The sequence below is a fragment of the Macrotis lagotis genome, chromosome 7 (genome assembly GCF_037893015.1).
Source record: "Macrotis lagotis isolate mMagLag1 chromosome 7, bilby.v1.9.chrom.fasta, whole genome shotgun sequence".
Lineage (NCBI taxonomy): Eukaryota > Metazoa > Chordata > Mammalia > Peramelemorphia > Peramelidae > Macrotis > Macrotis lagotis.
The window spans coordinates 131851018-131873907 of record NC_133664.1 but is presented as its reverse complement, the minus strand read 5'-3'; the positions used below and the strand labels follow the sequence as shown (position 1 = coordinate 131873907).

At 34.7% G+C, this 22890-nt stretch overlaps 1 protein-coding gene across 1 annotated transcript in view; it reads left to right on the top strand.

The window, feature by feature from the left end:
• Positions 1-1498: 1498 nt before the first annotated feature.
• Positions 1499-22890, top strand: part of CPED1 (cadherin like and PC-esterase domain containing 1) — a 407812-nt gene continuing 386420 nt past the window's right edge. The window contains exons 1-2 of the mRNA XM_074193820.1: positions 1499-1710; positions 2049-2693. Coding sequence (XP_074049921.1) covers positions 2445-2693 — 249 coding nt within the window. The 5' untranslated portion in view covers positions 1499-1710; positions 2049-2444. The remainder of the gene's footprint in view (positions 1711-2048; positions 2694-22890) is intronic.

Sequence of the window (22890 nt, the reverse complement as noted above, 5' to 3'; positions counted from 1 at the left end):
GGAAGAGTGAGAATTCCCTCTGTAAGTCATTGAATCACTACGTAATGCCAACTCAATATAACTATTTTTTAGGTTAGATGCAAAGAGAGTGTCTTTGAATCTTTTCTTAAAGAAAGTAAAACAGAACTTTTTCCACTGATCAATGAATAGTTATGAAACTTAGTTGTGTAGTGTGACTCTGCCCCACCCAGGAAGGAGCATGTTAAGGAAGATATAAAGTTATATAGAATGGTCCTGAGATTCATTCTGAGGAGACTTTTGGACTTCAGAATACTCTGTACTCCATATGCATGAATTTGGATTCCAGTTCAGTTCCCATTCATAGACATAGTAAGAAATCTGCCTTCAGGCTGCTTCAGTTCTTCAGGGCCAGGGGTTGGGAGAGCCTAGAAGAAAGCATTTGTACTGAGTAGTTGCCTGTCACTTGAGCTACATTGCCAAAAAATAAATATCAATGGAAAAACCATTGGACTTGCAGTCTTAGATCCATATATTGACTGATATTTCTGATATGACCATTGGGCAGCATGCTTAATTTCTTTGAGCCTCACCTATAAAATAGATATGAAAATACTTGTCCTAATCATTTCCTGTGGTTTCTAAAACCTTAAATGGTGATGCAAATTTGAATTATTATTTAAATTATTAAATTATTAGTCTTTAGTCAGAGCAGGCTGAGGGTTTGAAGGTGTGTAGATTCAGAACTAAAAAGGATTTCATAGCTTATACTGTCCAACATCTTTCAGGTGCAGAAAATGACACTTCAAGAGATTACATGACCTGCTCCAGGTCACATAGGTAGAAACAGAGGCATGACTTTGATGAAAATTTTGTTTCTGTGTAATAATTGTCCAGTGAGTTCAATATCCATTTTCACTTCTCCCACTTTAGGGGAAAGGTGTCAGGAAAGTGGATAACTGATTATCAGAATAGGGTCAAAATAATAATTGTATGGTCTTTTACTATATGAGTTTAAGGATGTTATGAAATGCAAAGAATGAGTAGGAGCAAAAATTTGACACCCTACAGAGCTCAGGGTTATAATGTCAATATTGTGCCATTAAATAAATAAAAGTTTCTCTTAAGGCATTTTTACCATTTTCAGTCCAGATTTTGCTTTTGGAGAATTAAAAGATAGCTACTGACCACGTTGCTCCCTAAGTGTTAACTACGGATCCCTGAAGTTGAAAGCTTCCAGCATGTTAATTGGAATCTGTTTCAGTCTTCCCCTCGAACTTTGTTTTCAATTAACTGAAGGCTATTTGTTTTTCTGATGTCTTGGTAGCAGTAATACTAGAAAAAAGGATTTAAAACAGATTCAAAAGCAAATAGTCGTGGCTAAGTCACTTAGATTCCTAAATAAATGAGAACTAGCCTTGCTATTGACAGAAATCCAGTTCTTCCTTCTGATCCAGGGTTGACATCCTGCTTTTGCTGCCCCTGACACAGCCTGGGCAGCTTTAGTACATTTAACTCCGCCCCTCCTTGAGAAATCCAGGCTTTATTTATACAATGTCTGTGGTCCAACTGAGCTCAGAGGGTGCCTGCGTGTGTTGTGTGTTTGTGTGCGTTTGCTTGTGTGTGAGTGAACGCCTGCATGTGGTGGGGGAGATGATCTGGAGTCATAAGATCGTCTGGTTCCGAGGGGTTTTAATCTGCGAACCATTAGGGGATCATGGAGAACTTTTTTTCGGGTAACCAGAGAACTAAGTAAGTACATAGAACTTGGAACTTAAATCTGAATGAAATGACGTGAAGCAGTCTTCACAGTAGAGACAGTCCATTCAATCTGGATATTCTTTTTTTTCCCTTAAATCCATAAATGCTTAGCAGAAAAATGTGAGTTTTAAACTGAAGGAGGAGTGTTTTAAGGAACATAAAAGTAGACTGCTTTAAAGTGGAGGGGAGGGAAAACTGAGAAAGTGCTAAGGAAACCTGGCCAGCATCCAGCTGTGTTACAAGCCCTTTTGGTTTTAGCTGATTGCATTCTTAGATGCTAGGATTTGATTTGCGTTTTTCTTTTTCTTTTCCTTTCTTTTCTTGTCAAGCTGAGGCCAAGACTTCCGCTCGTAGACTGAGTGACTTAAAGGATGTTATAAAAACAAGACAGTGCAGGAAGCAAAAGATTGGCACCCTATGGAGCTCAGATGTATTAATTACGGCTATTTCTCTTAGTCTGGGTTTTTAAATCCAGGTTGGGTATCTGACTGTCATTCATGGAAGCATTCTTCTCATTTGTTCACTGACTTTGGGGGACCCCATGGTTCTTTGGCGAAGTTCTTTGGAAAGTTCAGGAGAAAGCATGGAGCAAACTTGACTTCGTTTGTGGAAAAAAAAAAAGAGGACACGTTTCTGTCTTTTACCCCGCCAACAACAGCAACAACAAATAGCTGCTATGCATTTTTCAGCGATGTGGACAGGGGCCAAGAGAAGGTGATCTGGTCATGGTTTGTCGCCAGATTTTCCTTAGTCGTCGGCGTTTCTGCCCCCGACCCTTCTTTTTGGGTTTAGTGGTGGCAATCTGCCTCTTCTACCAGACTCTGACACTTATAGGGACAAGGAAGCTTATATCAGCTGTCACTGGGGCTTCCCCTTACAGACTGGCCGAAACTTATCAAAGCCAGTCCAAGGAAACGGTCTCAAGGGACACATATTGCTTCCCGTCATCCGATGATGCACAGGCAACCCAAAAGGTAAGCAAAGCTAATGAATTTAAGTGAGACCGCTTTTTACAAGGGCAGCACTCTGTCTTTCTGTTATTCCTGGATAACTAAAATTAACCTCCATGCGGTCTGAAAGCGATCCAGAATATAAACAGGGCTGAGAGTGACCTCACAACAATGTGCAGTTCAAAAACTCTTGTCAACATTTACTCCAGCCTTTAGCATGCTTGTTGCCTCCCAGAGAATCCTAAACAAATTTGCTGTAATTATTCCATATTTATTCTCTCTCCTCTTTCTCTCTGTCTCTTATCTCATTTCTCCTCCTTCACCTCTCTCTCCCCTCTACTATCTGTCTCTGTCTTTCTCTGTGTCTTTGTGTCTGTCTGTCTCAGGCTCTCTCTCTCTCTCTCTCTCTCTCTCTCTCTCTCTCTCTCTGGCTTTGGCTCTCTCTGTGTCTCTTTCTAACTCTGTCTCTGTCTCTGTCTCAGAATTTCAATTCAGCATGACTAATTAAAGGATACGTTTTTAGGTTTTATGCTTTTTAACTTTTTAGAATGCTCTTTCAGGTTATTCATGTAAATCATATAGTCATAGAAGAACCCTTTACATCAGACACCAGGTATTAATGTCTAGAACTATGGGAGTCAAATAACCATATATTTCTTTACTGTATGAGTTAATATAAAAATTTTCTATGACTTCCTTAAAAGTTTTATTGAATACATTTTAATAAGTGAAATACAATTTGTTTCTAAAAATGTTTTCTGTCTCATTGATCATCTTTAGGAAGTGTTTCATGTGAAAATCATAATATTCATTAATTCACAAAATTAGAAATGTATAGATTATGCTTACAATCCTTCTGGGATCTTGTCAAAGGCATTGACAGTACACAAACAATACATCACAACTTCAATATTACATTATCATCTAGATTCTTTACTATAGAGCAATGTGAGAATGAATCTTTCTGATATTTCCAGCAATAAACTCCCAGTGTCAGTGAAATTGCCTTAAGCTGAACTGCATACTTCCATAGAAAGATTTTAATAGGCAATAGAAAAACAATAGAATATAAAACAAAATAAATAAGATCCTTAAAAGAGGTATAAATTAAAACAAGTATCTTGAACTACAAGTTCAAACCACTGGCATGGGTTCTCAAGATCAAAGATGAAAACATGGTCTGCACCCTTGAAAAATTATAGGAAAAATAAGACATGAAGCTAAGTAAGTATGATATATAGAAGATTACCATTAGGGCAGAATAAGAATCTAGACAAAGAACTCAGAAATATAAAGAGAGATTTGGAAAGGCAAAAGTGATAAATAAGATACTTAACATGCTTTGTAGGTATGTGGCAGAAAACATTGGGAATCCAGATAAGAATCTGGACCAGTCAAAAGCAATTGCAGAGGCCGCTTAGACCAAGTATTAGAGTTTACTTTAAAATATGGGTGTATGGGTAAAAGGAAGTAGAATGAAATAAGATTAAAAAGGCAGGTTGTAACCAGGCTATGGGGGACTAAAATGGCAACATAAGGAGTTTTCACCACTGAAAGTTTCTCAGATAATCAGACTTTCATCCTAGGAGAAAGCTATTTTGACAGACATGTGAAGAATGGGATGGAAGGAGAAAGAGTGAAGACAGAACTACCAGTGAGAATGATATTATATTTGATTGATGGATTCCATAAAAGCTTTTTTTTGGAGGCAAAGAACTTGAGATAATAGTCAATGACAACAGTAACAACAACAACAGTGAGCACCTACTATGGACTAAACACTTTATAAATATCTAATTTGATCCTCAAAATGAACCTGAGTGGAAATGGCATATAATTCCCATTTTGAGTAGGAAAAAACTGAGTAAAAGGGGTTAGGTGACTTGCCCAAGAATGCACAGTAAGCTTTCAAGTCTGAATTTCAACTCAGATCTTCCTGTCTTCAAGCCCACGTCTGTATTCTCTACAATAACTTTCCTCCTAACTAATCCCTAAAAGGATGAGTAGAATTTCAAGAGGCAAAAACTGAGAAGGTAGGGAGGGCTGTTATTGCAAGTAGGTAGAATTGCATGCGTAAATACTCTGAGCCAGGAAATTGTAAGGGAAGAATAGGATTTGTTGGGAACATAGAGTGGATTTTATTTTGTTGTCAGTGACAGGTCCCTGAAGATTTATGAACTGGGGAATGGCATGATTGGGATTACACTTTTCAGAAATTTAATCTGACTGTAGTGGGGAGGATGGATTGACTCTTCTTTTTCTCCAAAGGGTATCATTAACCTTCACATACTTGATTCTTCACTCACTATCACCCCACATATCCAATCAGTCACCAAATCTTGATTCTGCATAAACAACATATCTAGCAATGATCAATCATCTTTTTGCCACTCATACATGCACCAAGCAAGGAAAAAATAATTAAATGCTTGCTGCATCCTAGTTCAAACTTTCAATACCTTTGTACCTGAACAACTAGCTTCCTAATTAGTCTCCTTTCCCCAAGTATCTCTCTTCTCCAATCCATTCTCTTCCCATCTGCCAAAATATTTTTTCTAAAGCATAGATCTTTTGTCAGTCTCTCATTCAATTGATTCCAGTGGCTCCCTGCCAAATCAATCACCCTTGAAAATGGATGGTGCTAGATCTATGAAGTACAAGCTTTTCAATTTGGCATTTAAATCCTTGCTGTTCTTGACATGCTCTTTTGGCCAGTCAAACAGATCCATTTGCAGTTCCTCACATGATACCCACTATCTCTTCTCTCCATGATTGTAGACTGGCAGTTCTCCAAGGCTAGAGGGCACACTCTCCTCAGCTCCATCTCTTGGAGGCTGTTGTTTCTTTGAAAGATTATCCTCAATTAATTACAAATGAAGACATTCTGGGTTCTAGTGACTTCTCCCAACTCAACTTGATAAACAAAGGGGTTATGTGACCTACCTAGGACACTTTGAAGGCATGTAAAAAAATTACATTTTATTTATTTTGTGGCTTCTGATATACTAATATATGTTATCTCTAATAAGATGCCTTTTGTAAACCAGATGGTCCAATCCCTGCAATAGACACTTCAAAATTCTCATTTCCTTTCACCCTACCATATGCTTATATTATTTCTCTTGATAAAATGGCAGAAATGGTTTAACTTTTGTATCCAAGTAAGTCAAATCAAGTATTTATTCAATACTGACTGTGTCAGTTACTATGTTAAGTACTGGAGATGCTTAAAAAAAGAAAAATTTCAGTTCCTTCTCTCAAGGAATTCAACATATAATGAAGGAGATAATATGTCAGCAATTATGTATAAACAATATCTATACACAACTAACTTGGAGATAATAAGAGGGAAGGCATTGTATTACAGAGGACTGAAAAAGGCTTCCTGGGGGTGGCTAGGTAGCACAATGGAGAGAGCACCGGCTCTGGAATCTTGAGGATCTGAGTTCAAATCTAAACTCAGGCACTTAATAATTACCTAGCTGTTGTGATCTTGGGCAAATCACTTAACCCCATTGCTTTGAAAAAATCTTATAAAAAAGGCTTCCTGAAAAAAATAGGATTTTGACTGAGACCTAAAGGGATCAAGGGAAGCAATAAGGCAGAAGTGGAAAGGTATTCCAGATTTGAGGGACAGCCTATGAAAATACTGAGAGTTGAGTTGGTATGTAGTTATATGAGCAAGCAAACCAGTGTTACTGGATTGTAGAGAGTATGGAGGGCAATAAGGCATCAGAAGACTGGCATGATGGATTGAGTGGGAAGTGAGTTATCAATTATTAAAAGCCGAACAAAGGATTTTATATTTGATCATGGAAGTAATAGGGAGCCACTGAAGTTGACTGAAAAGGAGGAGGAATGACAGTATCATTCTTATCATCATCATCGTCCTAAGCATTTATATAGTGCTTTAGGGTTCGCAAAGCATTTTACAAACCCTTTCTCATTTTATTCTCATAACTCTGGGAAGTAGGTCTATTATTAGGATGATGATGATGATGATGATGTTGTCATTCCTCCTCCTTTTCATAATGATTACAATACCTATCTCTAAGTAGATCCTAAGTAAACACTGATTGGTCCTTTGAAAGTAAAGAGACTGCAGTTTTCAAAGCTTGATTTCCATATGAATCATCACATTTGACTTTTACAACAATTCTGTGAGGTAGGGACTGTATTATTATATTAATTTTACAGAGGAGAATGAAGCTCAGAGAGGTCATGATTTATCCAATTGCATAGGATAAATGGATGGAGAGTGAGGACACTTACTAGCTGTGTAACCCTGAACAAGTCACCTAACCCTATCTGCCTCAGTATCCTCATCCATAAAATGAACTGAAGAAGGAAAATGGCAAACCATTCCAGCAAAGGAAACCCCAAATGGGGTTGAGAATCAGGTACAACTGAAACAACTGAACAACAACATGGGACAAGATCATATTGGATCCCAGGTCTTTGAACCTCCATAGACTTCATCTACTACCTCAGATCACCTCTCCAAAGAAAAGCAAATATAAGATTTATACTCCTACTTTATGAATTCATAACTGTAAGGATTTATAATTATATAAAATAATGTAGAGCAAAAGCCTTTCTTGACTTTGACTAAAATATTTTTGACTCCTTTTCAGTGCTTATTCTGTTATCAATCAGAAGGTCCAAAAAACACCTTAACTTTGAGACATATATGAAATTAACAGACATGTTGATGTATCTCATAGTCAAATGCAAGCATTTTAAAATGCTTGTATATAGTAATAGTGGAGCTTTTCTTTATTTGTTTTTTTGAGTTCAGACCATGATTTTACTGGATTAAGGAGGTTCCAGGGAAGAAGCTCCTTTTATTATTGCAGATCTACAAGTGCTTTTCAATTTGTAGTCTTAAAGCATTACCTGAGAAACTGGGGTTTATGTGACCTATCCTAGGATCAAATATAAAATCTTTTGTTTGACTTTTAATAATTGAAAACTCACTCTCCACCCAAGCATCTTTCCAGACAGTGACCTACAACTTTTGTATGAAATCATATTTTGATTGCTTGGCATCTCCTTTGGTGGAAGAAGTTACTATACTGGGAGTTGCTCATATTTTCTAAATCAGATCCTTTCATAATCCTTTGTTTTTTTTCCAGTTTAATCCTCTGCTTACCAACATTTCATCTTTATTTGGGGCATCTAATTCACTGGGAGGGCAGTTAGATAATGCAGTGAATAGAACATTGGACTTCAAATCAGGAATACCTGAGTTCAAATGTGACCACAGACAGTTACAGTTTCCTCTCTGTAAAATCAACTGGAGAAGTAAATTGCATACCAATCCTGTATCTTTGTCAAGAAAACACCAAAAGGAGTCACAGTCACACATGACTGAAACAGTTGAACAACAATGCTGGAAATTTCAATTTATTATAGTTTTATCATTGTTTTACTCTAATTTTTAATATAAACATTTACTAAATGTTTTTTAAATAAGCTGTCAAAAGCCTAATCTCTGAAAGAAATGGAATTTTTTTGTTTCTAGTTTCTGTTTTTACAAATGCATAATGTTGGTATTAAGGAGCATGATATTTTGAGGGCAGAGTTTTTATTCACTGACTTCATAGGGTTTCTTATTTTCCTACTTCACTTTATATCTCTTCTGTTTTTGCAAGTTCCTTTCAGTCATATGTTAACTGTTAATGGTATGCCTTCAACATTGGATATCCTTTTACTTAGAAACCATATGAAACTCATTGACTAGCTGTCTCAAACATTCACTGCTGAATTCTCTTCCCAGAAATGCTGAACATGTGTGATGGACATTATTTTAAATTGTTCACAGTCTTAAACAATTTTATTCCATAAGTATGATACTGAAATTACATGAATACTTCAGAAGCCTTTTAGTAAGGAAAGAACGACATCTCCAAACATTTATAACCTACTTCTTTGTTTAGCTTACAGTTTGCACCATCTCTGACCTAAGGTGAATTTTCATGCATTGACTTTTCCCCACAATATGAAGTTGGAGAGTCAATCATAAAGAAGCTTGTTAAGAACAGATTTGCCTAAACCTTGCTTTTATCTTTCAAAGAAAAGTAAAAGAGATGAATATTGCATAATTAATTATTTTTGAAACTTGAAATATGCTGTTTATCTGCCTAAAATTTATTTTATAAATGAGAGGTTAAATTGATTTCCTTTAATTGAATTCATAGCCTAGTGCCTGCTACACAGTAGACATTTAATAAATGCTTGTTGAATTATTTAAATTATTGAAAGATTCATGTAAAATCACTCCTGAAAGAATCATCTAAAATTCCTAAGGAATTTATTAGCATTTTCATAGATTTAACGACTTCTAACCTGGTAAAAAGGCCCAAGGTTAGATAGTTCAATCCTTTTCTGAGGAAAAATTCTCTCTGAAATGTACCAAACAATTGGAATTCTTTCTCCTTATGTATATATTGCAATTCATGTCTTTATTATTTTAAAAATGTATTTACTGTACTTAAAAGTATACAGTTTCATCTGTATTTAAATTTCACACAAGAAAAGACAATTTTTGGACTGTTATATAGGTCCATGAAAAAATCACTGAATGAAGAAATAGTTTCAAACTATGACTTTAGAAATCACTCCAAGCACTTTGATTGTTTTTAATTACAGTTCTTACTATTCATGAATGAGTATCTTGCAGTAGTTTGATGACTGTCATTTTTAAACGAATACATTGTTAGTCCAATCAGGAAGGGTGTGGACCACAAAATAAAGATGTGAAGACTTCACCAATTATACCTTTAAGACCAAGATCTGGCTCATTGTCTAGCACTATTTTCAGGAAAGATTGAGATCATCATGTGGCCACTGCCAACTTTCCATATTGAGAAAGAACTCTCTCCCTGTTTTTAGTAAAATATAAACTCTTTCCACTTTGCCCCTCCAAAGTGTTCTGCTAAGCAGATACTTTTCAAGTTAACTTCTCATTTTCTTTCCAGCTTTCCTTTCTGAAAACTTAAGGATTTTTGATCATTTCTTCAGCAGGTCTTAAAACAGCATCTACTTAAAGTTTCAAAAGAAGTTCTGTTATTGAAAAACAACTTTTAACAAGTATTTTATCTATAAAAACAACAAAGTAGAGAGACAACAAAGTAGAATTGATAGATAATTGGCTTCAGAGTCAGAGTCAGGGAGATCTGGAATAGAATCTCAACAAGAAATAAAAATATAACACCATTTATATAAGACTTAGATGTTTGTGAAGTGCTTGACATGTATCTTTTATTTCATTTGATAATGATAAACCATCCCAGACAGAAAACATTTGGTGTTTTCACCAAGTAGGGAGATATGGTAGCCAATGGCAATACAAATTTAGATTATAAATTAATTTTTAAATTGTTATGGGAGAAAATGATGAGCCACTATAATCTCATAGAATAGTGAAAGGCAACTGACGGAAAGCATGAGTCCACAGAGAATTTCAAGCAAAAAAAAAAAAAGAAAGGATGACAATAAACAGGTGGAAATAGAACAGATCTGTCAGTACTGTGATTACAAAACACTGTCTTCATCAAAGACAATACCCACTGCATTTTGGATCTACCATCTCATTCCTTGAAGTGTTTTATGAGGAAGAAGAAATGTTACTAGAGAATAAAAAATTAGGAAGAGTAACTGAACCAGGCCAATTATACACAAAAGAAAGCTGTGTTTCAGGTGAAAAAAATTAAGATATTGGAAAAAATCAGAAGGTCTGAAGGATTGGCAAATTATAGATAGTATTATTATTATTAAAATTATTAAAAACATGAAGACAGTAATAATATTAACTATTGACTTTGAAATAGTTTAAAATTATGCCTTCATAAAATCTTTACAAGAATGATCATTATCAATATGGAGAGTTTCAAGTATGATATATATATAAAATGTATATAAAAATCTTATATGTAGATATACATAAATTCCACAAATGTACATATTTTGATTATATTCTTTAATGAAAATAGGAAAATTAACAGGGTTTTTTTAAACAAGTTTCTAGAGTAGACAACATCAATAGAAAAGTTTGGAGAAATAGGATCTTGTGTTTTTAATTTCTTTATCATAAACAGCATTTAACTTTGTTGAGGAAAATGTAACTTTAAAGACTCTACTTTAACAAGGTATTTTCCAAACAAATTATGAGTTTATTAAAGATTCTTAAATAGACAAAACAACAGAAATAACAATGTTCAGTATCCTCTTATAATCAACACCAAGTAAAGCCAAAATTCAAGTTAGGGACATGTGTGCCTACTGAAGGTATTCCTTAGAATCCAAATCAAAGAGGGATTCCATATAGATGATGATATCCTCCTCTGTTACTATTTGGAGGTGACATTGTTTTGTTTCAAAAAGTGTGAGAATACTCCAGAGTCTATTCAGAGTTACCTAGCTACTCAAGAGATTGACAACAGCTCACAGAGGAAAAGATAAAAAAGAAAAAGTATGCCTCTTCTTTGGACTAGATAGGCAGACTAAATTAGTCCAACAGTAAATGTATGTTGGGTAGGCACTGCATTTGAACAGTGAACTGAGATTTGTACAGGAAATAAGGAATAAAGCATTCATTATGTACCTACTACTTTATAAATATTATCTCATTTGATCATCATAATCCTGGAGTATAGGTATTAATACCTCCATTTTATAGCTTGAGAAAATGGGTAGTTGTTTAGTCATGAAACAAGAGCAAAGAAAATGAGGATTGCATTTATACCCATAGCATGAAAAAAGACCTAGAAGGAGCCCCTCACCCCCCCCATACAGCTGAAGGGTTTATGTGAGTAACTGGACAAGAGTCACATAGAACAAGAAGTTTTGGATAAGCTGTGGTCTGTATGGTTGACAGGAGTAACCATATTGATGGAATCATAGACTCCATTGAAGAAATTTTGAAATATAAGCATAACTGACTCTTTGACATATAGGAAGTCAGAAAATATATTAAACCATAAGCAAATGTGTCTGAATAAGATATCTTAGTACTTTCTATTCAGTGAAATTGATTTGCAACACTAAAATGTCTGAAAAATGAGAAAATTCCTATTATGTATGATTATAGTGTCAGATTTCCTCTTTTACCCATTTTCCTTCCAGTCCTCCTTAGCACCATTCTTTATTTAGCATTGACCGATTGTGCCTACATATTCTGAAAGTAATAAAAATTTAGCATAGAGGTGATGTATGGTGGGGATAGGGGGTTCAGTGGGCCATTCACTTCCTTTCTCCACGTGGGTACCTTGTCCATTTGCAGAATAGCTTTTAAGCCTACTGTACTTTTGCCTTTTTACTCCCAAATGCTTTTTATAATAATGAATTCTGATTATTTCTTTCTGCCTATTAGAAATAATTAAGCTTCTCTTAAGAAGTGCACTAAGACTTCTAGTTCCCTTCTAATTCAGTTTGATTCTAGACCTGCTTTCCTGTCTTCCCCTCTTCATCCCCAAGTATACATTCATTTGGGTTAAAAAGTCTCCTCTTTTAAAAAATCAAATATATGTAGAAGGGTTAAAGGTTCTGTATTCCTGATCTAATATGAAATGGGGAAGGAGAGAGGTAACTTTGAATTGAAACTTTGGACTTACCCTGTCTCCATCTTATGGTGCATTATGGCAGTGCTTAGGTCAAAATGAAAGTATGAAATGATTGCCTTGATAGAGATATTAAGAGTTTAAAAAGAGGTATAGAAAAGAAGGTGCCATAAATAATATTTGATTATTTAAAAATATTTCTTAGGGCCAGGTCTATTCCAAGAAAGGATGAAGAAACCACCTCTCATTCTCTTTTTACTCTCTGTAATACCATTTGAAAGGACCTAGACTTTGGATTACTACTAGTAGTATTATAATTTACCTATCTTGTTAACTAAGTGGGCTTTGGTGGACTAGTCTGAGAACCCTTCTATCTTTCAAAAACATTGATTCTCAATTTAACAAGCAATCATTTCAATATACATTTATTAAATATCTAATAGAGAGGAAAATGTAGCACCTTTGGAGTCAAAATACTTTTTGACCTCTGAAGCATGAGACACTATTGAATATCATTTTTTTGTAACTATCCTCTCCACTTGAGGTTTTCCCATCTCTTTCTTGGTTCTCTTTGTGTTCCAATGATCTCTCTAAGGCTTTTTTTTTGCAGAATTATCATCCATTTTCTGACATTAGATACGGACATACCCCAAAACTCTGTCCTTGACTCTCTTCCCATTAATCTCTACTTTTGGTGATCTTAACAAAAATATTCATGGGTTCAAACTATCATTTCTATGCAAATGACTCCCAAATCTAGACTAATCTCTCTCCTGAATTCCAGTATCAAGGACCCAACATTTTACCACCAATAATTCTTTAATGATATCTTCATATTCATATGCCTCCTGGACATCTCCACCTGGACATTCCACAGAAAAGTAAAATTCAATTTCTCAAATACCAAACTCAATTTCTTTCCATCCAAATCACTTAACTTTCTTATTTTGGTTGAAGCCATTATCACTCTTCCAATCACCCAGGTTCAAAAAAACTCTCAGCAACCATTCTTACCTATTTACCCTCTCTTACCATAAACATTAAATCAGTTGTGAGATCTTTTCTATTCAATTTGTACATTTCACAGATCTTCCTCTTTATTTACTCTGCAACCACCTGAATTCAGGCTCTTCTCACCTCTCACTTGGATTATTGCAATACCCTTATAACTGATCTCACTGAATCCAGACTATTGCATTTTTTTTAATATAGCTTCAAGAAGCTACCAAAGCAACATCCCTAAAGCATCTATATGATTATGTTACTCCTCAGCTCAAGAAAGTTTAATGGTTCCCTGTTGCCCCAAGGATAAGATGCAAAACCTTTTCTTTGGCATTTAAAGTCTACCACATTTTGGCTCCGGTCTGTTTCACAAACATACACACATGTTTTATTCTAGTTAAATTGGCCCCTTTGCTAAGCCCCATATATAGCTTGCCATATTCTTTCCCCATGTTTTTACAGTCTGCTGCCATATCAGAAATATTCTCCTTTCTCAAACCCACTCTTAGAATCCCACTCCTCTTCTTAGCTTTCAGCCCATGTGCTAACTCCTACAAGAAACCTTTTCCAATTTCTCTAGTTGTTAATGATCTGTCTTCAAATCACATAGGATTCATTTTGTATCAATTTGTATTTACTCTTTTGTGTATGTGTTGTTGTCCTCTCAAATTAACTTTAAGCTTCTTAAAGGTGGATACTGTTTGTTTTGGGGTTTTAGGGTTTTTGTCTTTTGTTTTTTGACTCTTTTGGTCATCAATACCTAGCTCAGACTAGAACAGTAAGAACATACATTTAAAACCATAGGAAAGTGATTAAATTCTTGTTGAATTTGAGTCAGAAGATTTCTACCCTCCTACCTTGTGGGCCATTGGGCAAATCATTAAGCTCTCTGGGCCAAAATGTTTTTATCTATCAAATGAGGAACGATTTTTAAAGTTCCTTTCTCATTCTAAATAGTTCATCTAAGTGTGTTTCATATTGGACACTTGGTGATCCCAAGAGAACTTTTGGGAAAAGAAAACATGTTAAGTTGGAAATATTTTGACCTTCTTTCATTTTTCTGGTATAGGGATGAAAGCATCCATTTTTTTAAACCTGTGTTTCTCCTTTATAAAGACTGCAGTTTTAAGATTGTTGATGATATCTAAGTGTTTTTTTTAGGTTTTTTTTTTTTTGCAAGGCAAATGGGGTTAAGTGGCTTGCCCAAGGCCACACAGCTAGGTAATTATTAAATATCTGAGACCAGATTTGAACCCAGGTACTCCAGACTCCAGGGCCGGTGCTTTATCCATTGTGCCACCTAGCTGCCCCTATCTGTTTCTTAAAAAAAATTTTGGTTAATCTCTTGTCAAAATAATGTTATATAACTGGAATGGATAATTCTGGAATGAATTAATCCTTTCTTTATACCCTTATAATTTGTCTCACTGAATTCAGACTATTTCATTTTTAATATAGCCTCCACAACGCTACCAAAGAAACATCACTAAAACAGCTATGTGATTATGTTACTCTGCAGCTCAAGAAGCTTTTATGGTTCCCTATTGCCCCTAGGATAAAATGCATTTAAAGTCTTCCACAATCTGGTAATTAAGAAGATACAGACATTGCTTTGTTAGATATCTCATTAAAAGGGATCCTAGTTTTTAAATGCCTGTTTTTCTAGTAGCAGTGAGGATGTTTCATTTTGCCCTAGAAAAATAGTTTGGAAATTGAAAATATTTACAAAAAATTAAAGATTCCTTCTGTGACTACATTCACCTTTGCTATCTCTATCTGCAATTCTCCCTATAAAAAAGACTGAAAATCACTGACTTTAGAGTCAAAAGACCTGGGTTTAACTCTTACCTCTCGCATAATCTTTATAACCTTGGATTAATCATTTTACTTCCCTGGGTCTCAATTTCCTCATTTGAAAAATGAAGCATTTGGCCCAAATTTTTAATGTCCCTCTCAACTCAAAATTTATAAGTATATTAGATTATGAGATACAATCCAGGATTATCTCTAAGAATGTAGGCCCTTGGGGGCAGTCATAATATCTCTCCTTCTTGCCTTTCCAGAATCGTATTAGGCACAAAAATCCAATGATGAAAGAACTGAGACCCAAATTCATATTTTATAGATCTTTAAAGGTCTGATATAATAGAAATAGATCTACATGATGTAGAAAAATTCTTAGTCATATAATTTTGAATAAATGATTGCCACTCATGACTTTATATAGAATAAGTTTCAGGAACACTTTAAGTTTTTTATTTCTTTTGAAACATTTAGTGCCTTTGACTCTCTATAACTTCACAATGAAGGACTTCACAATTTCTTAGTGCATGATGGGTCATTTTAATCTCACATAAAATTTAAAAATGTATGGAATTTGATGTTGTCACTCTCTCTGTGTTCATGGGACTGGTTCATGAGGATGTTAAAACTACAACTTGGTGAAACATAGAACTTTTTTTCCCCCATTAAATAAAACTATTCTAAAATAATAACACTATTCACTAGATCCATTTTGGGCATTAGATGTTCAGTATCACAGCATCAAAATTGCCATGATTTTTTGAAGCCCTGATAGTTGTATTGTAGACCTTGAAGTAATAAAGAGAAATTAATATCACAATGCATTGTAACTCATCTTCTATCACAATCATCATCTACTTCTTCCAGGACTTTGTAGGCTGTATAATCAATTCTATTTCTTTCTCTTTCTCTTCTCCAGCCTTATCCTTTTTTAATGGTATAACCTTGGTTATTTAAGTTAAACAATTTCAGTTTTCTTTAACTCATTCTAAAAAATTACAGTTTGTTGCTACATAAACAAGTCAACATATATTATTAATCCCTTCTTTATTTAGCCAGGTAAGGCACTAAATGCTAGAAACAAAATTTGAAGGAAGAAGAAAGTTTTTGCTTTTAGGATCTGCAGTGTAATGAGGGCAAGAAAACAAAAGAAAACTTGAAAGGTTGGGTATCTGAGTGGGGGCAATGTAGAGAAAGTCTAGAAAATCAAAAGAGAGGAATGAAAAAGTGAACAATCCTAACCTGGATCTTTGGAGGCCTGAGAAAAGGCCTACAGACAATAAGCAGGAAGTTCTGGATTCAACAAAAGTTCTGGATTCCAACAACTATACCTTGTACACAGCATTTCATCACTTCTCTAAACCTTCAAATTGAATCCAGACACCTGCCTGAATTGGTAGAGGGAATTTCCTTATCAGTAGTTCTTTATTCCAATGAAATTACAGATTTAGTTTAAAACACAAAAATTGATACTTCAGTGAGCTATAATTTCATGATTGTGAGTATTCTCTTTATCATAGCAATTAGCCTCTTTGACTTATTAGATGATCTGTGGAAATATATATGCCTGGAAAGTTTATCACACTGCAACCAATCTATCAAGGGTTCTATCTGCTGTGAATTTATATATGAACATATATATATATATGTATATGTATTATATATTTATATATATGAACATATATATGTATTATATATTTATATGTATATATGTGCATTGTGCAACTGTGTGCATATAGTATAGTTTGCACACAGGTATAGTTCCATATAATTGATTTCCTTGTAATTTTGCATATTCTATCTTATGCACGTAAAAATATTATTCTGAGCAGGGATCCACAAGCTTTATCAGTCTTCCCAAGGTACTCATTACTGGTCCAAAACCTTTTCTAGCTAGTACGATTTACTAGTGCTCTTGTCCTACTAGCATAAACCTTGAAGGACTCAGAGTCACATTACTGCCATTTTGATGCATTGAACAAATTTGTAGTATAAACAAATTTTCATATGCGGATTTTTAATAACATTCAGTCATAGTATTATGAACCTTAAATAATGAACCCTCAGTGTTGTGCTTTTGTTAGACTAGCTGCCCAGGATGTGTTAGGTTCCTGCTGCCTAGCTTACCCTTACCCAGGCGAACATTGAAGGGGCAGGAGACAAGGGAGACAAGGATGACAAGTTCTCATTAAAGTTCTATTAGTTCTCCAAGTATTCCATTTATTAAACCAAATACAAGTGCTTAAATATCCTCCCCAGTCCCTGGTCTACTCCCACTCCCAAGGCACTCTACAATCAACCAGCAAAACAGGGCTCTGGTGCTCAAGAACATCAGATGTCAAAAGTTTACAATACTTCCACACACAACAGTCCCTAACACCTCAATAAATACTACTGACAGTAATGATATGTGCATATCCTTCACACCAACTCACCCATATGTGTGTGTATATGTATATGTATAAAATTCTTTGAAAGTTGATTAGAGAATCATGTGAAACTTTTATAATGAAGTATGCCTAAAAACCTGCATATGCTGAGGTTTTGTGTATTCTTTTAAATGAAATATAAACTTGCTTAGTTTAGTGAAATTTTGATGATGTTCCTAATGCATCTCTTTCCTCTTAAAGTTTTATTCCATTTCCTCCTTGAAGCTTGAAAGTCACCCTGGGATTAAAGGATGGACCGATAGAAAACAGATCTTACCAGAAGAGATTTTGATTATAGGAAAAATGACAGTTATTTGAAGACAAAATTAATAGAGCCCAGAATAGCTCATAGAAGGCAGGGCATAATGGATTGTATTTTGTACTCAGTAACTCAGAGATCCATCCAGCAACTATGCTAGATGCTGGGATACAAATACAGAAAAAGTATTGACAAAGGTGTTGGAAGGGTGGAGGTGAGCATTCACACAGGAACAGAGACATTTTTACATATTTCTTACTTATAGACTAAAAGGGGATCACTGAAAAAATCATAAATCTTCTGAAGTACTGAAGAAATGCCAAACCTTATGTTCAATTATGGTAAATTTTATGTGCCTCAAGGTATTAGTGAAGCTGCAATTATTCCTCCTTCATGGTTTTATTTTTCTCTTGTAGGGTCAATGCTTTCCATTCCTTTAATCCTCTCAACAATTGTTCTTTTATTTTCCTAGTGGAATTAACTTTTTATATAAGGACATTCAGAGCCTGAAGTCACAGAATACGATGCTAAGATAAAAACTTCTTCCTGTTATTTTATATTTTTATTTTAGGTTTTTGCAAGGCAAATGGAGTTAAGTGGCTTGCTCAAGGCCACACAGCTAGGTAATTATTAAGTATCTGAGACCTGATTTGAACACAGGTACTCCTGACTCCAGGACCTGCACCACCTAGCTGCCCCCTGTTATGTTATATTGCAGCATTCAAAAGATTCCGGGAGAATTCCTGGTTTAACTTTCCTGTCCCCCTCAGTTAGTTAAGAAATTTATCCCTGGGAAACTCTCTTCATAATCTCAAACTATGATTTATGTTCTTTTACTAAAGCCTCACTAAATTTGGAAATTTCCAAGATTAGTGATAGGTTTACCCAACTTTTATGCAACCTGGTAGCTTGTTCAAACCCTAAGCCTTTGAAATAAAGTAGGCACTTGGCATTTTCAGAAGGGTAAAACCAATGCAGTCTTCCTCCCTCAAACTATATTTTTTCCCAAAAACATATTTTCCAATTTTAAGAAACAGTTGCATCTAGCATTAGTGGAGATAAGACACTGAATGAACAGTACATTTCTATAACAGAATTCCATTGTAATACTGCTCTTCATTAAATGGATTCATTTGTTCTTCAGGTCAAATCATGTCCCCACAAATAATTCTATCAGAGGCAATTCCAACAAATTAAAAAATTAAAGAGTTTGAAAGTTTGTTATAGATCACCTTCTCCATTCCTTTCTTTACCTAATACATGAATCCCATCTATAATATCTAAGATATTTTCAGTATTAGGGAACTCCACACTTTTCAACCTGTGCTCTCAGAGCAGACTCTGAGGCTGTGATATGATATAGATCAATTCTCAGCTGATTGTTCTAATTTTGGTCTGACAATATTACTACTACTACTACTACTACTACTACTACTACTACTACTACTACTACTACTACTACTACTTACCTGGGTAGTGTATTTTCCAGGGATGTCCGCATAGAAAATGTGGTTGGTACCAGTGTTAGCTTGATATTTGGGAGGCTCCAAAGGAAAGTGTGAGAGAGAAGAGGAATTATGTTTCCAATCTACAGAACCATTGCTATGATCTCATTGTTGTGTCTACAAAACCAACCAGCTTACCAGCATCATGCCAGGAAACTGAATAACTTTCATTTGAATTGTCTTAGAAATTCTTATGATGACCTGGAAAGATAAGGTCCTTGACACTGAGGATCTTTCTTGATCTGAACTACAAAACATTCAAATTCTATCTCAGAGAGCTTGACTCCAATGAACTAGTAACATTGGGTGAATGCCTAAAGTACATTTGTATAAAAGATTATTTTACAGAGAACTCACACAAGGCAAGTGCTCACATACAGGTCACAAAAGGTGAGAGAAGGATGCTCTCATACTCTCAAGGCCACTCTGTAAAACTTTGAAATCCATTGTGAGATATAGGAGTAATTGACCCAAGACTGCCTATCATGGTATGCCCACATCAAGGAAGATCCTATGCTCTATAAGCAAAGAAAAATTGCAGTAGCTCAAAAAATAAATGTGAAATATACAGATTTGGAGACATTTCCATTCCAAAATATAGACTATTTGTGCCCAATCTGTGGTAGAGTCTTCCAATTCCATCTTGAAAGGGTAAACCACAGTCGGACACAGATCCTAACATAATAATATCATTTGGTCCTCTCTGAGTAGGAAGGATAACAACCACCACTTCTGAACCAGCCTATTCCATTTTGGAGTTCTTCATTGTATTGAACTGAAATTTCTTTCCTGGTCACATTCATCCATTGATTATAGTTTAACCCTCTCAAAGTCAACCAGAACATATTTAATCTCTCTCTTTTGGCAACCAAATATATGAAGTTAAATAAGGACTCTTTAATCCTCATCTATCCCAACTTGCTACCCCATCAAAGTGTAATCTTTTCTCTAGACTCACTCTCTTTAACTGATCTTCATTTGGCATAGTTTGACTCTTTTTAATATTCCACTTTGGACACAGAATGACAGATTAAACTATAGTTGCTTAATGGACTTCCTAAATCCTAAACCCAGAACTGAACACAATCTTTCAGATGTTATCTGAAATTAGTTCTAATTGCCCCTAATTATATTGCTATCCAGTATATCTTTATCTTACTCAGAGGTATGAATTCAAAAGACTATTTTCTCTTTGTCATACTTTGATTCACATTGAACTTGTGGTCCATCAGATGTCCCAGGTCATTCTTAAAGGAGCTACTTTCTAGGTACATTCCTCCCCATATTGAACTTACACAGTTGATTTTTTTGAACTGAGGTTATAACATTTATTCCTGTTTATTGAATTTGTTTCATAGTGGTATCACCATGATCATAAAATCCCATCCTTTTCAAGGAACCTTTGCACCTCTTCCTTAATGGCTAGTGATTCCCCTCGCAAATTACTTTCAATTTATTCTGTATATATATCTTGTATGTATATAGTTATTTGCAAATTATCTCCCTCATTATTGTGTGATCTTGAGGGCAGGAGCTTTCTTTGCATCCCTAGCTCTTAGCACAGTCATTAATATACCATAGGTATTTATTAAATGCTTTTTTGGGTTGATAAAGGCCATTTAGTCCAACCTCCTTCACTTTTCAGATGAGGTAACTGAAGCAGAGAAAGATGAAATGACTTGCCCAAAGCTGATTCAGGTCAAGTATATCAAAGCTTACATTCTACACCTAGCACCTAGTTCCACTAACTACAAAGTAATCTTAATATTTTTGACACTGATTCTGTCATTCATTCTATTTATTTCAGTTACAAAATTTATAGCCATGTAACCTTCATCCAAATACTGAACATAGCTTAAATAGAGGGCACAATATTGGGATACTCTATGGAATATTTGTGTCTACATTAATCATTAATCAAAACAGGTTTGGGCATTAAATTAGTTCTAATTACACCTAATTGTACTGTTATCCATTATATCCATTTTACTCACAGGAATATTGCAAAAGGCTATCAAAATCCAGGTATATTATACATATATATATATATATATATATATACATATATATATATATATATTTGTGCATTCCTTTGATCTATGACTTTGGAACTCTGGCAAAAATGAGACCATAACTAATACAACAAATAGTTATGTGCCAACCATGTGTAAAACATTGGGTTCAGCTCTGAGTGGGGCCCCAAGACAAAAATAAAGCAGTCCCTGACCATATGGAACATATATTCTGAGTTTGTCAGGGCAAGAATATATGATAAAAATATATAAATAAATACAATGTAATTTGATGAAAAAATATATTAAGGGGATTGGGGAAGGATAAATAAATTTAGTCTATCATGAGTTGTTTTTAATCACTGCTTTCTTATATCATGTGCTACTTTTTTCCTAAACCCTTATACATCCCTCTTTTACCAAAAAAGGGGTATTCCTTTTCACTTCAATTCACTTCAATTTTATATTCATATCCATAAAATTTGGAGCTTTAAATGTTATCTAGTCTACCGCATTTAAAAAAATGTGGAAACTTTGGTTCATCTCTCTGTAGCTTGCAGAAGTCATCTTCTTCCTTTCTTTGAAAAATCACATTATTTTCACTTAAAAATAAATCAATGTAAAATAAGTTTAAACTATTTGCAATTTTTAAAAAAATAGTTTATTTTAGTTTACTTCATTTGTTTCTGTGTAAATGATTGCTTTCCTATACATTTGCCTTGCACCAATCCCATTCATATTTTTTAGGGTTTTTTTTTTGCAAGGCAAGTGGGGTTTATTGGCTTGTCCAAGGCCACATAGCTAGGTAATTATTAAGTGTCTGAGGCCAGATCTGAACTCAGGTACTCCTGACTCCAGGGCTGGTGCTCTATCCACTGCGCCACCTAGCCTCCCCTGATATGTTTTCTTAGCATCCTAGCATATACCTGGATAGATTCAGAGAGTTAATGCCTTTCACATGGTGGTAATATCCATAGAAATTTCCACCAGCTTACTTTTTTCATAATTTTTTAAAAATTTGAAACAAAGAGAAAATAAGAAAAAAAATTGTCATATACACAGCAGAACATAAGATAAGATTCAATATAAAATGATTAAATTTCCATTTCAAGAAAACCTAAAAGGTAAATACAATATACTATTTTCAAATCTTCCCAGCTTTTCTTTACTTCCTAGTAGGTTTTCTTTTGTTCTATCCTATGTTTTTTACTTCCTCCCTCCTCCCACTTCACCCTAAAGAAGGTTACAATTAAGTGTAGATATATGTGTGTTTATGTATGCATGTATGCATGCATGTATATGATAATACGTATATGTATAAATATGCCCATACACATATGCATATATATCTATAATCACACCCATATATACACACATATATTCTTACACACATACACACACATATATATATATATATATATATATATATATATGATCATATTAGGATTATTTTCTCCTATTATCTATTTCTTTGAAGATGGGTAGCATCTTCCTTCATAAGTTGGAATCTTTCCATGTTTTTTTCTAATTCCATGAACTCATCATTTCCCACACCACAGCAATATTCTACCTCAATCATACCTTGAGAGATTGACTATGAAAGTGTTTTCCATTGTCTGCATGTCTTCCATGCCTGACCTCATTGTTTTTA